This window comes from Corvus cornix, chromosome 9 (assembly GCF_000738735.6).
Source record: "Corvus cornix cornix isolate S_Up_H32 chromosome 9, ASM73873v5, whole genome shotgun sequence".
NCBI classification, from domain to species: domain Eukaryota; kingdom Metazoa; phylum Chordata; class Aves; order Passeriformes; family Corvidae; genus Corvus; species Corvus cornix.
In genome coordinates, this window is record NC_046339.1 from 22,984,444 (window position 1) to 23,004,979 (window position 20,536).

General features: G+C 49.8%; 1 protein-coding gene across 2 annotated transcripts; it reads left to right on the forward strand.

Moving 5' to 3' along the window:
• Positions 1-10: 10 nt before the first annotated feature.
• On the forward strand, positions 11-19,713 carry ATG4B (autophagy related 4B cysteine peptidase). Of its 2 annotated transcripts, XM_039556732.1 has the most exons (14): positions 11-117; positions 5,402-5,500; positions 5,947-6,018; positions 8,005-8,103; positions 8,535-8,636; positions 9,054-9,126; positions 9,474-9,553; positions 12,792-12,988; positions 13,939-14,017; positions 14,706-14,851; positions 15,473-15,529; positions 16,004-16,097; positions 17,944-18,050; positions 18,163-19,713. In XM_039556732.1, exons 1-13 carry the CDS (start codon positions 108-110, stop codon positions 18,015-18,017), a joined length of 1,182 nt encoding a protein of 393 aa, XP_039412666.1. In that variant the 5' UTR covers positions 11-107; the 3' UTR covers positions 18,018-18,050; positions 18,163-19,713. The 2 variants fall into 2 exon arrangements, with proteins under 2 accessions (XP_039412666.1, XP_039412665.1); XM_039556731.1 differs by having other exon boundaries at positions 17,944-19,713.
• The last annotated feature ends 823 nt before the right edge of the window (positions 19,714-20,536 follow it).

Genomic DNA, 20,536 nt, shown 5'->3' on the forward strand with positions numbered 1-20,536 from the left:
GGCGAGCGGCGCTCTCATTGGCCGGGAGCGGCGCGTCACGCCAGCAGCCGCGCAGGACCGCGCCGGGCGTGAGTGTCGGCGGCGGCCGCAGCCTCGGCGGGGCCGCCATGGATGCAGGTGGGTCCCGGGCGGGCCCTGCCCGCGGCGCGGCGGCCGCGCTTCCCCTCGGGACTCCCGGCTCGGCCTGGCCCGGCGGCCGCTCGAGGCTCGCGGCCTCCCCGACGGGCGGCGGGGAAGGCGCCGCTTTCCGCTCTGAGCACGGCCCTGGGAGCCGCGGCCCTCCGGGGCCCGGCCGCCCCCCCGGCGGGGCGAAGGGGAAGGCGGTGGCTGCGTGGCCGCCGGGGTGGGCCGGCGCAGGCCGGAGCCGGGCGGCGAGTCCCTCCTGCCCTCGCCAGCCCCGCTGCGGCCGTCGTTCCTCGAAGGCTCGGAGCTCTGCCGCCGGGACGGGTCTGCCCGGGAGGGGAAGCGGAGCGGGGAGCGGTGACAGGGCTGGTGTCGCTGTGCCCCGCTCCCCACAGGGCTCAAGGGGCGAGAAGGCAGCTTGGGGTAAGAAGGTGACTTCCGAGAGGTGAGAAGGTGTCGTCGGGGAGTAAGAAGGCGACTCAGCCACTCGTCACCCTCACTGAGGGCTCTAGCGAAGCTGTTTCTGGTAGAGATTTTGGTTTCGTGCAGGGAAAAGTAAAAATAAGTGTTTGGCACTTGTGTTGGGACCCGCTTCCCTCCAGCCTTATCGTAGTAGCAGCTCCCACCCCCTCCGCAGAGATAAGTGTTGTTCCATAATAACAAACGCTTCCCTGTGCGCCGTGGGCTCCTCCTCCGCATCGCCGAGCACGGGTGTGCCGGGGATCCGTGCCTCCCGTCCCTCCTGGGGGCTGCCCTGACTTGTTTTGGCCTTCGTGCCGCTGGCGTTGTCAGCGTGGTCCGGCTGAGAGCGTCCCGACTCTGCCGGAGCGTCCTGGGATCCCGTGTCACGCCTGGGCACCGGACGCGTTCCGCTGAGTGAACCCACGCCCCCTGATGCGGGAGATGCGTTTGCTTCCCCTCGGTGTGAGCCGTACGAGGGAAGGAAAACTTCGCTCTGGTGGATGGTGGAGCTGGATCTCCTCCATGAGAGGAGGAGGAGAATCTCTGGGCTCAAGCCCCTTCGTGTCCAGCCCCGCTCCCGAGATGGTCGGGACCTGACAGCAAAACTTGGAACTGTTTGCTCCAGGCCTTCAAGAAAGCACCACACTCCATTACCTGACTTTGCTTGCTGTCTGTCTCTTAACTCCTCGTTGGTGCTCAGATAATAAGGATTTATTTTGTTTGAAAGAGCATAGGGGAAAGAAAAGGTTTAGTCTTTGTTCTGCAAGGGGCAGAAGTAAGGGTTTGAGCTGTTTGGTGTTTTCCAGCAATGCGTTTTACTAAAGTACTAAATTTACCTTCTCTTCTTGACTCCCTTTAAAATGTTCCACATCCAATTGCATTCCTCCTTTGCCTTTGGTGAGGTACCTGTATCAGATAAAGGAGAGATCATCCACCTCATTTCTGATCCTTCTGTGGTGGCCTTAGTTGGAGGCTAAAGGATTTGGGGAGGCATGAGAGCCAGGCCTTTTCAGAGAATGAAGAAGCCCCAGGACCAATTTAGGAAGGGAAGTATGGCAAAGCGTGGCTTTCCTTCAATGCCATGCTTCAAAGCTCGGCTCCAGTATTTTGTATGAGAAGTTTTTCAGCAGGCAGACTGACCGAGGTGGTCGGTGCTGGGAAAATCACCTGCCATGTTTCTGTTTGAGTCACCCAAGCCTTCACTTGTTGTTATTTGTTTCCCAAAGTTGATGGGGAAGCAAATGGCTTTGGTTGTGGTATGGGAGATGAAGTTAGTGTCTGACACAGGCTGTGGCAGGTGTGGCCTCCAGCACGTTTGCAAAGTGACAGCAGCACTCAAGGGCTGCTCCCAGTGCCCAGCTGTGCCTCTGGGTGTGTTTGTTACAAGCTGGGATAATGTTTTTATCTCGAGCGTTTGGTTGTGCTGGTCAAGTATGAGAAGTGAAGGAAGGTTTCATCTTCTACCCTAATTCTGTGTATTTAGAGTTGTTCTTGTGTCAAGATGATGGAGGACGTCTCCTACAAGGAAAGGCTGGGAGAGAGAGGGGTGTTCAGCCTGGAGAAGAGAAAGCTTTGGGGAGACCTGAGAGCCCTTTCCAGTACCTAAAGGGGCTCCAGGAGAGCTGGAGAGGGACTTTGGACAAGGGCCTGGAGTGACAGCACAAGGGGAAATGGCTTCCCAGTGCCAGAGGGCAGGGTTAGATGGGATATTGGGAAGAAATTCTTCCCTGTGACACTGGTGAGGCCCTGGCACAGGGTGCCCAGAGAAGCTGTGGCTGCCCCTGGCTCCCTGGAAGTGTTGAAGGCCAGGTTGGATGGCGCTTGGAGCATCCTGGTCTATTGGAAGGTGTCCCTGCCCATGGCAGGGGGTGGAATGAGATGAGCCTTAAGGTTCCTTCCAGCCCAAACCATTCTGGGATTCTCCTGTGGCATGTACAAAGCTTTGCCTTTTCTGCTGAGGCTTTCTGGGATGAGGTGTTCTTCAGATCCCATGGAAGGTGTGCCCATGGGGCAGCGATCCAGCCGGCCTCCCCTCATTCCCAGTGTGTCCAAGGCTCCTGGAAAGCGAGGCTGCCTTTCTCAGGGGGAGCTGTGCAGGGCCAACACTCTGCTTTTTAACTATAAAACCATGTGAAGCTGAGCTGTCGTGTTTTGATGTGCAGAGACCGCACATCCTTCTCTGCAGAAACTGCTGCTCCGCTGTCCTGGATGCTCAGAGGTCGGTAATTAAAATAGACCGAGGGCTTTCTGAAGGTGAAGTTTTGGAGCACTGCCTGAGAAATGTGCTGATCTCACCCGGCTTCTGCAGCTCTGAGAGGAGCAGCTTCGAACAGGATTTCTGCTTGGTGAATTTCCAGATGTATTTCTCTTCTTCGTCTCCGGCTATAAGAAGGAGAGAAAGGCTGCTGTGCAAGCTGTGACATTCTTTGTGCCCTGCCTGAATTGTTTGGATCCCACTGGCTGGTATTTAGCTCATCTGGGCAATAGCACAGGAGATGGACTTTGGAAAAGTGCTGGGACATATGAAGGTGGAGGCTTGTAAAGGAAACACTCAGTGACCTCAAGCCTTGTGGGGAGTTTACTGCTCCCATTGTAATGTCCTTGATTCTAACTGGGAGCAACCTCTTGAATTTTCCTCCCTGTGAAGGGGAAACCTGAACTCCCACATTTAGCAGTTGTGCCTTTTCAACTGTTTTCTCCCCAAATCCCAACACAAATGTCTGACCACCTCTTTGGGCTGCACAGCTGGACACACAGGGCCTTGTACAGAGCCAGATGTCAGGCATTCAGCTGACAGGCTGCAAGCCTGGGACTCTCCTCCCCAGTGTGCAGTGTCATGACACATGTGCTGCATCCCCTGAACACATGGCTGGTCCAGCTGGAGATCCCCCTCTGCCTGCTGATCCTTTCCAAGCTTTGGTAGAAGGGGAAAGACTCCAGCAGCCCCTTTCCAGCTGCTGATCCTTGCTGTGGAGTGTCCAGTTGCAAATCCTGTCTTTGCTAAAGACCTGGTGCCCTGCAAACTGTGGGACTGCAGAGGTTGTGATATTTGAGCATGTAGGGGAATGTTGCTGGGAAGGAGAAGGAGGGATTGTGGATAGCTTGATGTTCCTGTACAGCATCCTTGTTTCACTCACTTTCTTTAAGCTATTTGAGGCTCCTGATGGAGAGTTGGATGCATGGCAGGCTTAGGAACTGACAAAATAAACCACAGAATATTCCTTGGAGCTTTAAAACCTTCCTGAGAACTTCAATTTTTATGTGAAGATCCTATCTGTTACCTTTTCAAATCTGGGAATTGGCAAATTTGGGTAGTAGATGGGAAAGAAATCCTTCGCTTCCCTGCTAAAGTTTGTTAGAGGAGAAGACTGCAGTAATTTGTTGGCACATTTCTGTGCAAGCGGAATTGTTTTGCTTAGCTTGCTGAGGAGTCACATCATGGGGTGAGAATGGGAACGTGAGGCCTGTGCAATCCTAAAGGTGCCTGGAACAGTCTTAAGGACTAATTCACACAAGGAATGTGCTTTAAATCTTGTGGGCTGGAGTTAGGGCAGAGTCTGATTCAAAATTTGATTTAGAAGCCTGTTGCCATCTCTACTGCCAGGGTTCCTGCTTAAACAGTAGTTGGTCTTAGTGATGGTATCTGCTCCAGTATTTTCTTGGACATTTGGAATTGGAATTCCAGGTCAGGGAGCCCAGAATAGAAGGCTGAGATACCTCAGGATGCCAAAGTGTCTTATGTAGCAGCAGGTGACTCTGGAGAAGCCAAAAGCGAGGTGTGCCCCATGGAGAGGGGTGGCTTTTGCAGAGAATGGGGCTGACAGGAGCTTGTGGCCGTGTACTCCTTTGTCCTGCTTTAAACTCACATCACATCACCACAGATTTTATTGCATTTGCTGTGAGAGGTATTTTCAATCTCTACTTTAACAGTTACAGAACAGTCTGTCTTAGCACTGCTTTAAATTTGAGAGGTGATTTGTTACAGAATTGGCACCTGCAAAATCATGGTGGGTCTTTTCCAGAATTCTCAGGCGACTTTAAAGTCTGTGTTTCCAAACACAGATCTAGTGGAGCACAGCTCATCCGACTCCCCTGGTTTTTCCTCCCTGTTGCTTGTACCCTGTGCACAACAGCTTAAGCTGCCCTGATCCAAGGGCAACCTGGGCTGCTGGGTTGTTCTGTCATGGTCCTGGAAGGGGGTGGATTTTTAGGCACTGATGGATGCCATGCTGTGAAGGGAGCCAGTGAAAGAGCAAAAGGTTTTGCCTTTCACTTGTGCATGAGCACATCTGCACAGCTCTGTGTTCCTCACGTTGTAGGGTGTAAAGGCTTCTGCCTCTCGAGGAGGGACTGAGCAAGGTTTAGTTCCCACCTTAAGGTGAGCTGTGTTTTGTGTGTTCTTCCCTCAGAATTTATGTTCTCTGCAAGAGGATTTTAACCGCTTGCTCAGTGGAAAAGAGGCCTTCAACATCAATGCCATAGCTGATGACGTGCACAATGGTGCCTGTTCTGGGAAATGGTGTAGCTGCCAGCTGAAGTTTTAGATGTTTTCTGCCCCAGGCAGGACCTGGAGCTGGCCTAAACTGGAAATCCCACTGCATTTCTGCCTGTGGAGCAGCTGGGAACGAGCCAGGGCTGGGTCACCTCTGTGCCTCCCAGAGCTGGTGCATGCAGGGCCATTTCCTGCCAGCCCAGGGGCTTTGGGGGTGAGTGGGAGTCACTGGGCCACAGCAGCTCAGATTCTGTAGCTTTGTCTGGCTTTAAAAACAAAAGGAAAAGCTATGAAAGGTCTGTGATTTCTCCTTTCTCTTTCTAGCTACTCTTACCTATGACACCCTCAGGTTCGAGTATGAAGACTTCCCTGAGACCAAAGAACCCGTTTGGATCCTCGGCCGGAAATACAGTGTTTTTACAGGTATTTTGTGTGCACCATGCAATGTTCTAAGGCTCCAGAGGACTTTGTTAGTGTTGCACTTGGGTTTTAGCTGCCATGCTTCTGTCTGTCTGGCCATTTCCGTGGACTCTGGCATATTTTCGTGCAGAAAGTTACCATATGGAAGTTGTTGGGACATGTCATAAGGGCAGGATGGTGGAGGCAGGCAGTAGAACGATGGTTTGCTGCTTCATAATTTGTCTGTGGCCATAGTGTCTTTGGGTTGATTGCAGCTATTTTTGGGGGGGAAAGGAAGTTTTTTGTGCACACCAACCCTGCCCTGTTCCTCAGCCAGAATCTGCCTCTCTGGGCCTGCAGGCTGTGAGGAGCAGAATGCAGTTGTCCTTGGGGAGGGTGAGTGGGAGGTGGGTTTAGCTGTCTTGGTGCCAACCTCATGTGTGTGCCTTTCCATGCTGAACACTTTCCAGAGAAGGAGGAGATCCTGTTGGATGTGACCTCTCGGCTTTGGTTCACTTACAGAAAGAACTTCCCTGCTATTGGTATGTACTCCAGAGGAGTCTAAAGACATCCTGGAAATTACTATAATCCGCTTATCCCTAATAAAACAGTCCCCACAAACATGACATCATTTCCATTCATAAGAGTCTGAAATGTGCTTCGTCTAATTGATGAGGCAACTTTTTTTTTATCTGATGATGAGAATTCCTCATCCCCTTGGGTAGGAGGGGTAGCAGTGGTTTTTCAAAGGACTCAAGGAGGAGTTTGGGAAGCCTGCTCTTTTTTTAGGCAACATGAGAGGATTTTTGTACTTCATCACATCCTGTATCAGTCTAGCGTGAAATATTATTGAATGATGGTCTTGGGCTTGAAGTGGATTAAAATGATGAAACCTAGAGAGTGAGACTGAAATTGCTGCCTTTGTGCATCTGCTCCAGACTCTCTGGGGGGGTTTTGTTTGTCTGGGGGGAGTTAGGTGCCTGAAGTGTCTGTTACACACAGGAGCTGTAGTGATTGGGTGAATATTTCCCAGTGAACTTGAAGGAGGATGTCTTGGTTCCTTAAGATATTCTGCATGGCCTCTTCTGGGGTTTGGGTTTGTGTGCTGGGTGCAAGGTGTATCAGAGGAGATCTAAGAGCAGGTAAATGGGATTCCAAGGCCTACCCATGCCCCCCTTCTGTCATTGTCATCCCCAGCAGTCAGTGGCAAAGGACCATGGCTCAGGTTTGGAAAAGAGACTTCTTCGTAACTGGTCCTTCTGGCTTGTGCTGTTCTCTCCCTGCTGGGAAGCCCTCTGCCTCAGAAGCTCTGAGACGTCTTTGATGCAGTTTAATCCCTTTAAATTCATGTTTGTGCCCCATAGTTAAACATATGTTTGAGATTGAAGGGTTAGCACACGTTTAACTGGCTCACAGATGCAATTTTGGTTTTCGTGTGAGTCATTAAAGGCTGTGGGGTGAAGACAGACCCCATTTCCTGAGTCATTTCCCATTTACACCATCGATATGATCTGCATGTCATCCAGTAAACCTTTTTCAGTATTTTTTCTCCCAGTCACCCCTGTTGCTGTTCATCCCTTCCCTCTGTGCTAGCCCACTTAAATATGGTAAGGGTTAGAGGAACTGTCTAATGCTAATTTTGTGAAGCATTATCACTTTTGGAATTTGTACGTATTACGAATTACCGGTGAAACTATAGAAGACAACTGGTGGCCATCAAGAAGCTGATTAAATAGTTCTCTAGGTGATTTTCTCCCTGTTTAGGACCAAAAGAAGAAAAGCAGCATTACAAAGACTTGCAGAAGCTGTGCCCAGGCACAGATTACCTACTGGGATCACACTGAACATTTGATCTCTGTTATTTGTAGTAACAGCCAGAGCTGCAGTGGAGGAGCAGCAGTTTCCTTTGGAAGGTCTGTCAGGGAAATGCTTCCAGCCTTGTGTGCTTTGCCTTAGACTTTCCAGCATGAGCTGATATCCAGCTTTCTCCAACAATATGCAGGCTATGTCTTTTTTTTCCACTGCTTGGGTAGATTTTTTTTGGCTGGTGCCTTTTTTTTTTTTTTGGCCTGAGTACATTGTTCGCTTTGAAATCTTATTCATGGCCACTTCTGATGTGGGAATTCCCTGGGACTGGTTTGTTCTGCTTGATGAGTTGCCTTCTCAAGATGAGGATTACAAGAGTCATCTTTAACAAACACCTTTGTGTAGAAACGTGTCTCAGTTGGGCTGAGAGTCTGCAGCCAGGCTTAAGGGCTATTGTTCTCCTGAGAAATTCAGCTCTCTCTTGGGTTGTTTGGATTTCCCTTGGATTTTTTTTTCCCCTTTCAGTTAGTGTTAGAGGAGTTTATTTGTTTTAAGGGATGCCACTAAGTTACTCACTGATAACCACATTTTTGGTTCTCAGCCTTGGGTGTGTGAGCTAAGCTAGTCCTCATTTCTTGGTGAACCTGCTGGCCATTCCTTCTCCTCCCTCTTGGCACTGTCTTACCATTCATTCCCTGTTTATTTTCTGTCCTTGTTTCCAGGAGGAACCGGTCCCACGTCTGACACGGGCTGGGGCTGCATGCTGCGCTGTGGCCAGATGATCTTTGCTCAGGCCTTGGTCTGCAGGCATTTGGGAAGAGGTAAAGCAGTGCACAGCCCACACTGACTTCCAGGGCCATGTGCTCGCACGAGTGCAGCACTTGGAAGAACAGAGATAGCAAGGACACAGCTGGGAATTGCTGAGGGTTCTGTAATTTTTTCTTCAGTCTTCTCAAGTTCAGGGCTGTTGAGGGAATAGTCTGCTGGGAACTCTCTGGGGATATTTGTATTTTCTGATTTTTTTGTTTGTTTATTTGCTTTTCTGTGGGTCATATTCCTTTATCCCAGCAGTAAGAATGTTCTCTGTTATTTTAAAATTAACCCTTTACTGTTGGGAATGTCTCAGATGCTTAGTAATAATACAACAATGTGAACATTGAGTTGGTCAATGGACAGGAAGAGAACTGCAGCTTGCAGCCTCTGGTTGCTAATAAGTACCATGTTTATTTCATATATCCCTTGTCTGTCCTAGACTGGAGGTGGATAAAAGGGAAGAGGCAGATGGATAATTACTTCAACGTTCTTAATGCCTTCATTGACAAAAAAGACAGTTACTACTCCATTCACCAGATAGGTAAGAAGAAAGAAATGCTCAGACAAAGCAAATGGACTAAGGAAGGCTCTCACTTTGGTATCAACTTCCCTGGAAAACAGAAGCAGCCTGTTCCAGTGTTTCCTGCGGGGTGTTAAGGCATAGCTTCAGTGAACAGAACTCAGGTCACGGGGGTGGTCTAGTGATCAAACACTGGGTAAAGCTTCTTCTGAGGCAACACTGCCCTTTGAACTTCTGTGCTGCTGCAGTTTGGGGAAAGGATTTGCTTTGCAGTCCTTCAGGATGTGCTTCTCACCCCCGTGAAACAGTAAATACTGCTGATTCGATAAAGTTTCCAAGTGAGAATTCTTCCCTATTAAATACAAACCTGATTATGAAGGGATGCAGTGTGGGTGGAATTACTGACTACATTATTCTGGTTTTTTTGTTGTGGTGCAGCCCAGATGGGAGTCGGGGAGGGAAAATCCATAGGCCAGTGGTACGGACCAAACACGGTCGCGCAGGTGCTCAGGTGAGTGCTGCCCTTTTCCTTTTCTCTGTTCAGTCAGGCAGTGGGGCCAGCTGGTGTGTGGTACCTCCGAGCTGACAGGGTTCTGCCTGCCTTTGGAGCATGGGCTGCCTTTGATAACACCTTCCCTCCTCTCACCATTCTCCCCTCTCGTTGGTAGATGAGCACGTGGCTCCCTGGAATAGGCTGGGATTGCCTAACAGCAGCTTTCCCAGGTCATAGCACATTTCACATCATAATTGATAACACCAGTCTCTCCTAATCTGGTTTCTCCTCTCTGATACACCACCATCTTTGCCTTGTAGTTGTATTAATCCTTCAATACTGATTTGGTTTTGATTTTCCTGTAGAAAACTTGCAACTTTTGACACGTGGAGTTCCCTGGCAGTACACATAGCCATGGACAACACAGTGGTGATGGAAGAAATCAGTAAGTATCGTGTGGAGGTAAAATGTGGTATATCCTCGGCAGCAAGAGGCCAGAAAAAAGCTGGAGATCACAACAAGCATGGAGTACATGTTCTGTCTTTGAGAAATTCCTCCCTGTGAGGGTGGGGAGGCCCTGGCACAGAGTGCCCAGAGAAGCTGTGGCTGCCCCTGGATCCCTGGCAGTGTCCAAGGCCAGGTTGGACGGGGCTTGGAGCAGCCTGGGACAGTGGGAGGTGTCCCTGCCCAAGGCAGGGGGTGGAATGGGATGAGCTTTAAGGTCCCTTCCAGTGCTTGTGATCTGTGAAAGCTGTGTCCAGGTGTGCTAAAACAAGGTGAGAATTGCTCTTCTAGGGCAAGGAAGGGCCTTGTTTGACTTTCATTTCATCTGGTGATGCCTCTGGATCTGGTGAGAAGGTTTGCTGATCTTCAGAGAACATACGGGAGCTGCTTGGTAGGCAGTGTCAGACTTGTTTGTGGCCACAAGGAGCAAGCAGTAAATGGCTGGTTCCTCTCTCACATAATTGGTAGGAAGGTTTCTGCTATTGGAAAGAGTAAGTAAGCTAGAACAGATCTGAAGAGGAAAAGGACCAAAATTGGCATGGGGGTAAGAAGGGAATCTGTCGCTCATCATTTTAAGGAATATTCACTGGCGGCTTCTTTTTTTTTTTTTTTCCTTTTTTGTTTGTTTTTTGGGGCATCCTGCCCACAGGCTGGCTCTGGAGGCTGAGCAGCTCTTCATGCCCATCCTGAGCCTGCCTGCTCTGGCTGCAGCACTGCAGTAACCAAAGCTGAGCACCTGCACTGCTGGTTGCTGCAACCCTGCACGGTCCTGGCTTTCCCATGGCTTGCTTTAGGCTAATTCCTGAGGCAATGAGCCAACCCAGCACAAACCTTGCAGTGTTTCTGCCAGGGCAGCGCTCTGAATTAGCTGGTGTAGGGTTACAGGTGAGATGGTGGCAGGCACCATTTAGGCTGGCTTGGCTGCCACAGGGCCAAGATCAATAGCCAGGCAGTTTTTGCCTGGAGTGCAGGACGGTCACTTTACAAAGTCACATCTCTTGTCAGGTAGTCTCAGTTGGATCTGACTGAGAAGTGTGTGTCTAACCTTAGCTGAAGGTATGTCCTGATGCCCTTGGCTTAAACAAAGGCCAGATTTAAAACAGAAATTGGATTTATCCTTCATCTTTAGCCTGCAAATATCACTTCTAGAGCTGAAGCATGCTGGCCACGAGGCTCGGGTGTGCTGCAGGCTCTTGTGTGTGTGGCACTGGCTGTTCAGCACTGATGCTGCTTCAAGTGACATGTCCATACAGCTTGTCCTGGGCAGGGGTGTGTGTGCTTGTTTTCCTCAAATGTGGATCATAATATACCTGTTCAGGGCCTGAAAGTCACTGTGTGAGTGGGTCTGATGTGTTACATGTCTGTAGGTTTGTGTTTGTTACCTTGTGCCCCAATCATTGTGGAAAGAAGTAATGTTTCATACATCTGTTCATTTGGTCACTGATAGGGTTCAGCCAAAGGTTCAGAGGAAAGAAACAGTGAAGAAACCTAAATCTTTATCCCTTCTGAGTCAGTGTTCCATGAGAAAGGGCATCTCAGCTGGGCATTGGAGAATCCTGTGCATCCCAAAGGTGGTGAGAATCCAAGACAGTAAAGCCAGTACCTGCCAGCAGCAGCCTCAGCAGGAGAGGTGTTGTGTTAGATCTGTTGGAATATGTTTGCAGTAAATGGTTTGGATCCAGCTGGGAAGCTTTAGGCAGTTCTGCTCTGCTGTGGCACCACAGAACTGCAAAGCCTGCCAGATACCAAGGTGAATTTAGTCTGTGCCAAGCTCTCTGCTTCTTAAACTGGAGGTAAATATGTTCATACACAGCACAGGATTGCCATGTGCTTTGCCTGATGAGGAAACCTGCAGTGACACCCCATTCAGCAATAGCCCTGGCTTGGCAGCTGATTTCAGATCATCTGGACAGGCGGGCTACTGCAACAAAAGAACCTGCTTTAACAGGAGAAATCACTACAGATAATGACTTTGGCGTGTCCTCAGAACCTCTGGTAACTATGTCTGTGCATGAGGTGCACACATACAGTGTTCCTTCAGTATAGGAAGGAACTGCAAACGTCTGTGTAGGTTGTCTCTCCTCCTGAGGCTTTAGATCCAAGTCCTATTTCTTCTAAATTTGGGTATAATACCATCCTCATTGAGCTGGATTTGAAGCTCTAGGTAGTGAACAAGCACCCAGCTGAAATGGCTGGTGATTAAAGTGTTTGTTTACATCATGTCCTACCTGCTAGAGTGTCCTGGCATTCAGTTTAAGCTGGGAATAAATTAAATGAGCCTCTGGCATTTTGTCTAATTGCCTTGGCTTCATGATTCTTTAATCATGCTGTGGGTTTCTTTGGGGTTTGCGTTGGGTTGTTGTTTTTTTTTCTCCACACACCCAGCAAATAATTAAATTGGCCAGTGAGACAGGTAGGCTTGGAATTGTTTCTGGACCAGAATTTACATAACCTGGGTGCATTACAGCCTGGCTGTGTGTTTGGCAAGCCTTTAGGATGAGGATGCAGAGTGCTTATGTCATGTGGAGTTCTGCTGCCCCGTATCTTAGAGGCAAATCTTAGGCTGAAATTGCAGAGTTTAAGGATCATACTGCTTTAGGTCTGTAAAGTAGCTTGTGAATGATCCCCCATAAAATTTATGACAGTTTTTGTGAACTTTAGGAAAATCATAGCTACTCTAGACAGATACCACGTTCATATCTTGCTACACAGCACTGAATTACAGGTGAATATTTCCTGTGTTAACTCATAATGCTGTCCTCATTCAGTTCATTCATATCCTCTCTGAACTCCTCCGGAGCTGGACACTCCAGAACTTTCCTCTTTCTGCCTACAAGCTTTGTGAATTCAGGACAGTTGTCTGACCTGCTAATCAACTCGCCCAGCTTTGTTGACACAGGTGGCTGCTCACCTTTCTGGAAGAAGTTGCGTTTTCACTGCCCAGCTGTCGGTAGCTGTGAGTACGAGGGGCTGTGGCATAGGCCTGGTGTGAGCTGAGCTGAGGCTGAGCCCTGCAGCAGCCATGCACACATCACACAGTCCCAGCACTCGGCCCCTTCAAGCTCTTCTCGGCTTTAAGCGCTGTAGGCTTTTGGTAAGGAGCAGTTGTTGATCAGAGGAATGACTCAAGCTCTGGAAACTGACTCCTGATGCTTTCTGCTCCTGTTCCCTCTCCGTAGGGCGGTTGTGCCAGTCCAACGTGCCCTGTGCTGGAGCTGCAGCGTGCCCTGCCCTGGAGTCAGACGTGCTCTATAACGGGTGCCCAGAGGACGTGGGGCTCAGAGAGAGGCTCACCCCGTGGAAACCACTGGTGCTGCTGATACCTCTGCGCCTCGGGCTCACAGAGATCAATGAAGCCTATATTGAAACACTAAAGGTAGGGAATCTGGAGCTGAATTCCTGCTGGGGTGACGCTTAAGGATCCTGTTGTGAATTGAGTAATTACTCAGAAGTAATTGCAAAAGGAAATTGTGTTTAGAGACAATCCTTGTCAGAGGTCAGGATATAGGTTCTTGCAAGCTGTAGTCAGGAAAATGGGGGGGCTTGAAGGGTTGGGCCTGTTTTGGTTGGGTTTTTTTTTCTTTTGAGGATCTTACTTCACAGCTTAAATCTCAGCCCCTCTTTGTGTTCAGATGGTACCAACCTTCTGAAGCCTTTGTTCAGCACAACTGTACCTTGCTTGGTGGTAACCTGAGTGTTGGTTTATACAGTGTTGCACATTCCCTGTGGCTCAGAGGCTGAAGTTTGTGCTGCAGGCTGAGGCTAAGAGCTGTCAGGTGGTTGCAGGTTGGAGTATTGAGAAGCTGCAGAATTTAGGATGTGCACAAGACAGGGTGCACAATGCTAGCAAGCTCTGAGCTTGGGTAAGAGACCTCCAGGTTCAGATCCGTGGGACATTCTACTTCCCTTAACTCAGTAGATCGTGCTTGGCTGCTCCAGATGGATAAGGAACTCAAACTGTTTCCTGAATGATTGTTCCCTCCTGAGAGCACTGTTGCAACCTGATGACAGCTCCAGGGATCTTGCCACTGATTGCAGCAGAGCCAGGACTTCCCCATACCAAGTCCTGGAGTAGTGCAGCCTCTTTCATTTGGTCCACTTGTCTATTCCTGTTAAAAGTGTTTTTGAGCTGTTTCCATGCTCCTAGAAAGCCCTGTGTTGCAGCCTGATGGAGATTTTCTCCAGAAACGGCTGGTTTTGCTGCTAGAGTTGCTGATTTTCCGTGTCCCTGTCCATCTTTCCCACTGCATTTTTGGATGTTTGCCTTTGTTGCCACCTGCTGTTTCACTGTCTGTCAGCTGTGTGTTTTCTGTGTTGCTTTTCCAGCACTGCTTCATGATGCCCCAGTCCCTGGGAGTGATCGGAGGGAAGCCAAACAGTGCTCACTACTTCATTGGCTATGTAGGTGAGTGCCCAGAGGACTGCAAAGACTGTCCAAAGAATCTCCTCCTGGCTAAAAAATGCTTCTGGGGTGGCACAGCTCTCCTGCTTGGCCTGTGGTGCATGCTGCAGGGTTTTGCTTTCCTGCTGGAAGCGTGGAAGGCTGCTGTGGGCTGAACCTGCCACCTGAGTGATGTAGATTTGAACAGTGGCCATAAACTTCCCCTGTGTAACACTAAATCCTGTCTGTGGAGTGCATAGAGCCTGCTTCCTGCATTCAGAGCTGACCTCCCTCTGTGGCTTGTCTGGATTTAACTGTCCTTTAGGTGTTCCTCAAACCCTACAAACTCTTGTTACTCTCCTCCTTCCCTCTGGTTTCCTCTCTGCCAGAGACCTCAGGTTATTCATGCTTCAGACTTCTGGGGTCTTATTTGAGCTTACCCAGGAAGGGTTGAGCAGGAACAATACCCAGAGAGTTAGTGCCTGTGCCTCAATCCCAGGGTGTCACGGTGGAGTGGCCACCGTGGTTGTGCTGGCAGCCGTGCCTGGCTGAGAAGCATTTGGGGAAGTGGCTGAAAGCAAGACATCCCTGGAATGTGGGATTCCTCTGTGTGCTTATGAGACCGGGCTCTGCCATTGCTTTTCCTCCTCTTTCTATCTCTCAATTTCTGGCATGGTTCTTGCTGTTGATGTGTCCTTGCCTCTGTGGCCAGGTGAGGAGCTCATTTACCTGGATCCCCACACCACACAGCCGGCGGTGGAGCCCAGTGACAGCGGCTGCCTCCCCGACGAGAGCTTCCACTGCCAGCACCCTCCGTGCAGGATGAACATCGCCGAGCTCGACCCCTCCATTGCTGTGGTGTGTTCCTGTTCCCAGTCACCCCCAGGAGCAGTGCTGGGGTCCCTCTGTTCCACAGGGAGCTGGCAGGGGCAGTGGTGACAAGCTGGGTACTCTGCGGTGCTGTGCTCTGGGCAAGTGCTGCCCTGGGTTTCGGTGACACTGGTAAAGCAGCTCCTCATGCAGAGAGTGGCTTGTCCTAGGGAAGTCCCCCTTGCATGGCAATTAAATACCATTCCTCATGGAGCAGTGTCATTCTCTCAGGTTTAGTTTGGGCTTTGATTCCAGCCTTTTGATGAGCAGAGGTGAATCCATTCCTGAATCCATATGATGATGCACCGTGGCTTGTTTCCTCTTGAACCTTAGATGCCTGCCCTTTGTTTCCATAGGGTTTGTTCCTCCTGGTTTTCCTTCTGCAGTAAAGAAAATATTGGTGATTCCAGCACTTGGATAGCCTGGTCACATCAAGCCTTTGTGGAGGGTTCAGTTTAACAGGGCAGTGTGAGGCAAGTTTTTAAAGCAAGGCAGTCAGGAGTAGTAACTGCTCCCAGTCCTGATCATGTTACGTGGTGTTGACTTAAGTCTGAAAATGATCGGTCAAAAATATAGAAAGATAAAGTCTTTTTCTTCTTTTTTTTCCAGGGCTTTTTCTGCAACACAGAGGCAGACTTTAATGACTGGTGCCAGCAAATCAAAAAGGTTTGTGTTTATAGATCTGGTCAGACATTGGAACAGGCTGCCCAGGGAAGTGGTGGAGTCCCCATCCTGGGAAGTGTTCACAAGGCATGTGGACGTGGCACCTGGGGACATGGTTTAGTGGTGATGTTGGCAGTGCTGGGGGAATGGTTGGACTCGAAGATCTTGGAGTTATTTTCCAGCTTTAATGAATCTCTGATTCTCTATCCCTGGGAAAGGAATATCAGGTATTGTCTTGTTTCCAAACCACTGCACAGAGACCATGTTCTCTGCAGCATGACCCCATTTTAAGCGTATTAAAATAGTTTATTAAACTACCCGAAGGAGCGTAGCTCTGAAATTCTGTTGGTGATGTGAGTCAGAAGCTTTGAAAATCATTTTTCCAGCTCCAGTGAAGTCCCAACAGATCGGATTGCCCCTGAAGTGCACCAGCAGTGCAGAGCTGTTGGTTCTCATGGCTCTGTTCTGTCTCCACAGCTGTCCCTGGTCAGAGGAGCGCTGCCCATGTTTGAGCTGGTGGAACGCCAGCCCTCGCACTTCTCCAACCCTGATGTCCTGAATCTCACACCAGGTGAGGCCATGCAGGGAGGGAGAGCTGAGGGTGAGCTGGTCCCTCTGGGTTTCTGGAATTCACGTGGAATTACATGATGACTTCTAGTGTGTTCCTGTTCCACCCAGAGTTTAATCTGGAGCTCTTGGGTCAGTTGATGTAGTTCTTTGGCTTTCAGCTAGAGGTTTGCAGATCCCACAGTGTCTCAGGATGATTTTTAGAATAATCTGTGAATGGTGATGGTGACTGAGCAGAAGAAAAACCCAAGCTCACAGGCTGTCACAGCAGTGTGACTCTGGTTTCTAAAGGGATGCTCAGAGGAATCAAAATTGTCCATTGAAAAGGCTGAAAACCGAGTTTGTAGGTAATGAAAATGCTCCAAGACAGGGCTGGTCACACTTAGTTCCAGCACAAGGCACTCCTTCCTGACATGTACTACTACCAGTGGGAAAAAGGACAAGTGCTGGGCACTAATCTTGCCTGTCAGGCTCTGCTTATCACATTAATAACATGCACAAACGTTGCAGGAGATAAAGCCATTGGCTGCTTCTGCCTAGAGCAGTGAGTGTGTGTGGGCAGGCCTACCCTGTCACCAGGCACTGGGCAGCCTCCTGGCAACCTGCACCCTGCACTTCCTGGTGTTTCTTTCTCTCTCTCTCCCCTTCCTTAAAAGCTTATCACACTGTCTGTTGCTGTTAAGAGTGCTCAATTCCCCTAAACTGTCAGTTGATCTTTGCCTGTCTTAAATTGTTCCTAATACTGTCTTTCCTACTCTTAAAAATGTTTCTGTAATGGACTACTTGGCCTTCTCCCTCTTCCCTGGCTTGTAGCGCCTCTCCCATCTGCCACAGCCATTCCATTTCTGTTAGTCCTGTCTCTCACTAGAAGGAGTGATTGAATTCTGAGCCCCTTTCAGGGCCTAAAGGTGGTCCAAGAAAGCTGCAGAGGGCATGCAGTGAGAGGACAAGTGGGAATGGCTTCCCTCTGCCAGAGGGCAAGGATAGATGGGATATTGGGAAGGAATTCCTCCTTGTGAGGGTGGGGAGGCCCTGGCACAGGGTGCCCAGAGAAGCTGTGGCTGCCCCTGGATCCCTGGCAGTGTCCAAGGCCAGGTTGGATGGGACTTGGAGCAACCTGGGACAGTGGGAGGTGTCCCTGCCCATGGCAGGGGGGTAGAATGGGATGGGCTTTAAGGTCCCTTCCAACCCAAACCATTCTGGGATTCTGTAACTGATAAATTTATTAGCCTGAACTAATAAAGGTTTCTCCTTTACTTCTGCCTGTGCTAAAGTTGCTTCCCCTTCAGGTGTGAGCTCCTTCCTCACCATATAGTTGGAAGGGTGGAGAGGTGGGATCAACTAACATTACCTTTCCTCACAAAGTGGACTGTACTAATTGCTTTTGGGAGAGTTCATGTTGTAATTACATTCCCTAACAGTTGCACCAAAAGCAACTGTAGCAGAAACAATTCTCTAATACATGGGGGTAAATGTATCTCTTATTGGGACAGAAATCTTCATGGATATTAGTCCAGACCTGGGCACGTTCTCCTGTTTTGAGCCTCTTGAGGCAGAACATCTCCTGCTAATGCAGAGCTGGGGCACAGGAAGGTTGTACAGAATGGTGGCAGCAGAAATGTGTTTGGATCTGTGAAAGATGACACACTTCTGTGCTCCATGTAATTCTCTCCAGTGCATTTTCCATGTCACTGACATGTTCTTCTCCTCCTCAGAGCCCTCACTCGGTTTTGTCACTGAGTCTTGGAACTTTTAGGCACTTGGCACTCAAATTGTGATGCCCTCCAGCTGCTGGTCTCGCTGACAGTCACAGCATCCCACTGAGGCAGCGCTTTCTTCTTCTCTTCCAGACTCCTCTGATGCCGACAGATTGGAAAGGTTCTTTGACTCGGAAGATGAAGACTTTGAAATCCTGTCCCTTTGAAAACAAATAGGAAACGTGACTCTGCAAATTTGTGTATGTGTGGGGAGAAGGGGGGAGGGAAGCTCCTTCGAGAGCCTGGGGCTACCGGTTTTCATAGGCGCTTGCTGCCATCCCTGCCTCCTGTCCATCCCGGCATTCCGTGCAGCCTCGGAGCAGAGCGCGCAGTGTCTGCGGTGGGATGAAGAACCGAGAGGATGTTACAGCCTTACTGGCTGCAGCTGGAATTTCTCAGCAGCAAATGGTTGCTGGAAGTGGATGCAGTGGTGCTTAGGAGTTCAAAGCCTATCTGTCACATCAGCAGGTCAGCTGGGCCTTCCGGGGGAGGCACGGAAATCGTTAGAGCGCTGAATCCTTCCATGGGGACTCCCCTCTGAAGCTTAAGTAGAGTCCACCCATCATTTAGCAGGAGAAACGTCCAGTTAATGCCTTTAGCAGCTTCCCTTCTCACTGGCCAACCTGGGCTGCAGCTCACAACGCCAGGGAACAGCAGCCACGTCCCACAGATAGCTGTGAAGCCTCCGGAGTGCAGGTCCCTACGGTACAACTCCTGTTCATGCTGTGCAGAACACTCAGCACTACCTCTCCTGTTCACACCCTATGGAAAGGGAATTGAGGGAACTTCTAAGTGACTGGGAATTCAATAAGTGAAGTGTGGAGCAGTGCTGTGCTGCTGGAGAGGAGCATCTCAATCCCAGTTTAAATAACAGAAGGAATGGAAGAATAGAAAACGTGTGTGTTGCTCAGTGAGTCAGTCCATGTGCTTCTACAGTGGAATAGTGTCTACATTAAGTACCTTCAGGAAAGCTGCTTTTAACAGAAAACTGAATTCCACAGCCCTGGAAAAAAGAGTCCAGAGCTGGGAGAGGTAAAACAGGGCAGCAGAGATCTGCCAGGCATGTGCCAGGCTTCTGTCTGTCCCCCAGTGTGCTGGCACGGCGACTAGGGAGTGATGTTGTCCTGCCAAAAACCTGAGCTGTAAAACCTCTTGAGGTGCCCTGGGTGGGTTGGTCAGCAGTTCCTCCATCTACTCCTGTCAGACATTCCCTTTCCAAAGCAGAAGAGGTGCCTGAAGGTCGAGGTTTCCGAGCTGTGTTGGTACCTTGCCTCTGCCAGCTCCCCTCCCTGCGGAGTGTGCCCAGAGGAGCTGTAGGAGCTAACCTGGAGAATCCCCCGTCAGGTAACCATCCCAAGAAGGGCAGAATGCCTTGAGAAGGTCCAAATATACTGGAAATTTTAGCTACTTTAACATGGTAGCTCTGCCTAGGGCCCTTCACACAGAGAAAGGTAAATGTGGAGGAGAGAGCTGTCTCCATGCACACTGCAAGGGAAGTTGCTGCTGTAGTTTCCTTGGTGCGTGCTGCACGCTGCAACCCTGTTTACAAGGCTTTGGTTTGTGCATTCGGGTTTGGAACCTGTCAGATGATGGTGGTGTGCCCAAGGGTGGTGCCACCAGGCTAGAAATGACCCGTTTCCCCCGTGACTGACCTACTGATGCTCTTAACTGTCCCCGTGATACTCGAAAGCAGAGGTTTGAACTGGGAACCACAATGCTTCTGTCACTAAATTATTATTTGCTGCTTTCTTCCTGCTTCTCCTCTTCTCTCTTGTAGTCAGGGGAAGAGGCAGCAGAGGAAGTGGGGCTGTGCTCCATTCATCTGCTTTCAATTTCTATCTGAATAAACAGATCTAAAATCTTTGCCTGTCCTGATGTCCTTGCACACGTTGAAGGAGGTGGTGGGTAGTAGGCAGTACACCAGAAGAGTCCAGTGTGCAGAGGGGCTCCAAGAGAGCTGGAGAATGACTGTGAACAAGGGCCTCAAGGACAGGCCAAGGGGAATGGCTTCCCACTGCCAGAGGGCAGGGTTAGATGGGATATTAGGAAGGAATTCTTCCATGTGAGGGTGGGGAGGCCCTGGCATGGGTTGCCCAGAGAAGCTGTGGCTGCCCCTGGATCCCTGGCAGTGTCCAAGGCCAGGTTGGATGGGGCTTGGAGCATCCTGGGACAGTGGAAGGTGTCCCTGCCCATGGAAAAAGATGATCCTTAAGATCACTTTCCAACCCAAAGTGATTCTACTGTTTATTTCATGTTCATGGCTTTATGTTTAAGGACAGCTCAGCCAGATTTTACCCGAGTGTTAACACAACCCAAATAGCACAGCTAAGCTCAGCTTAGATCTTTAACAGGTATTTCTGGCTTTTCAGTGTGTTGTTGTGTCCCAAGTGTTACAGTCAGGGCCTGATGCAGCATTGCAGGGGCTCACCTCCTTCACCAGGAGTGTCTGGCTGCCAAGTGCTGGGCAGCTGTGGGGGATAGGCAGCACCTTTTGCCATTGTAGCTGGTGCTTGTATTAGCAATTTTGGTTTAAATATTTACCTTCCTCTCCCTGCTCATGAATGTGTTCAATCTGCTTCTCCACCTTAGAGAGGATTTAGTCTGTGGAGATCAGAGCAGACCACCCTACTGGAAGGTGAGCTGAACTCTCCTGGCCATGCCCATCTCTCAGTGCCCCTTGCAAGTG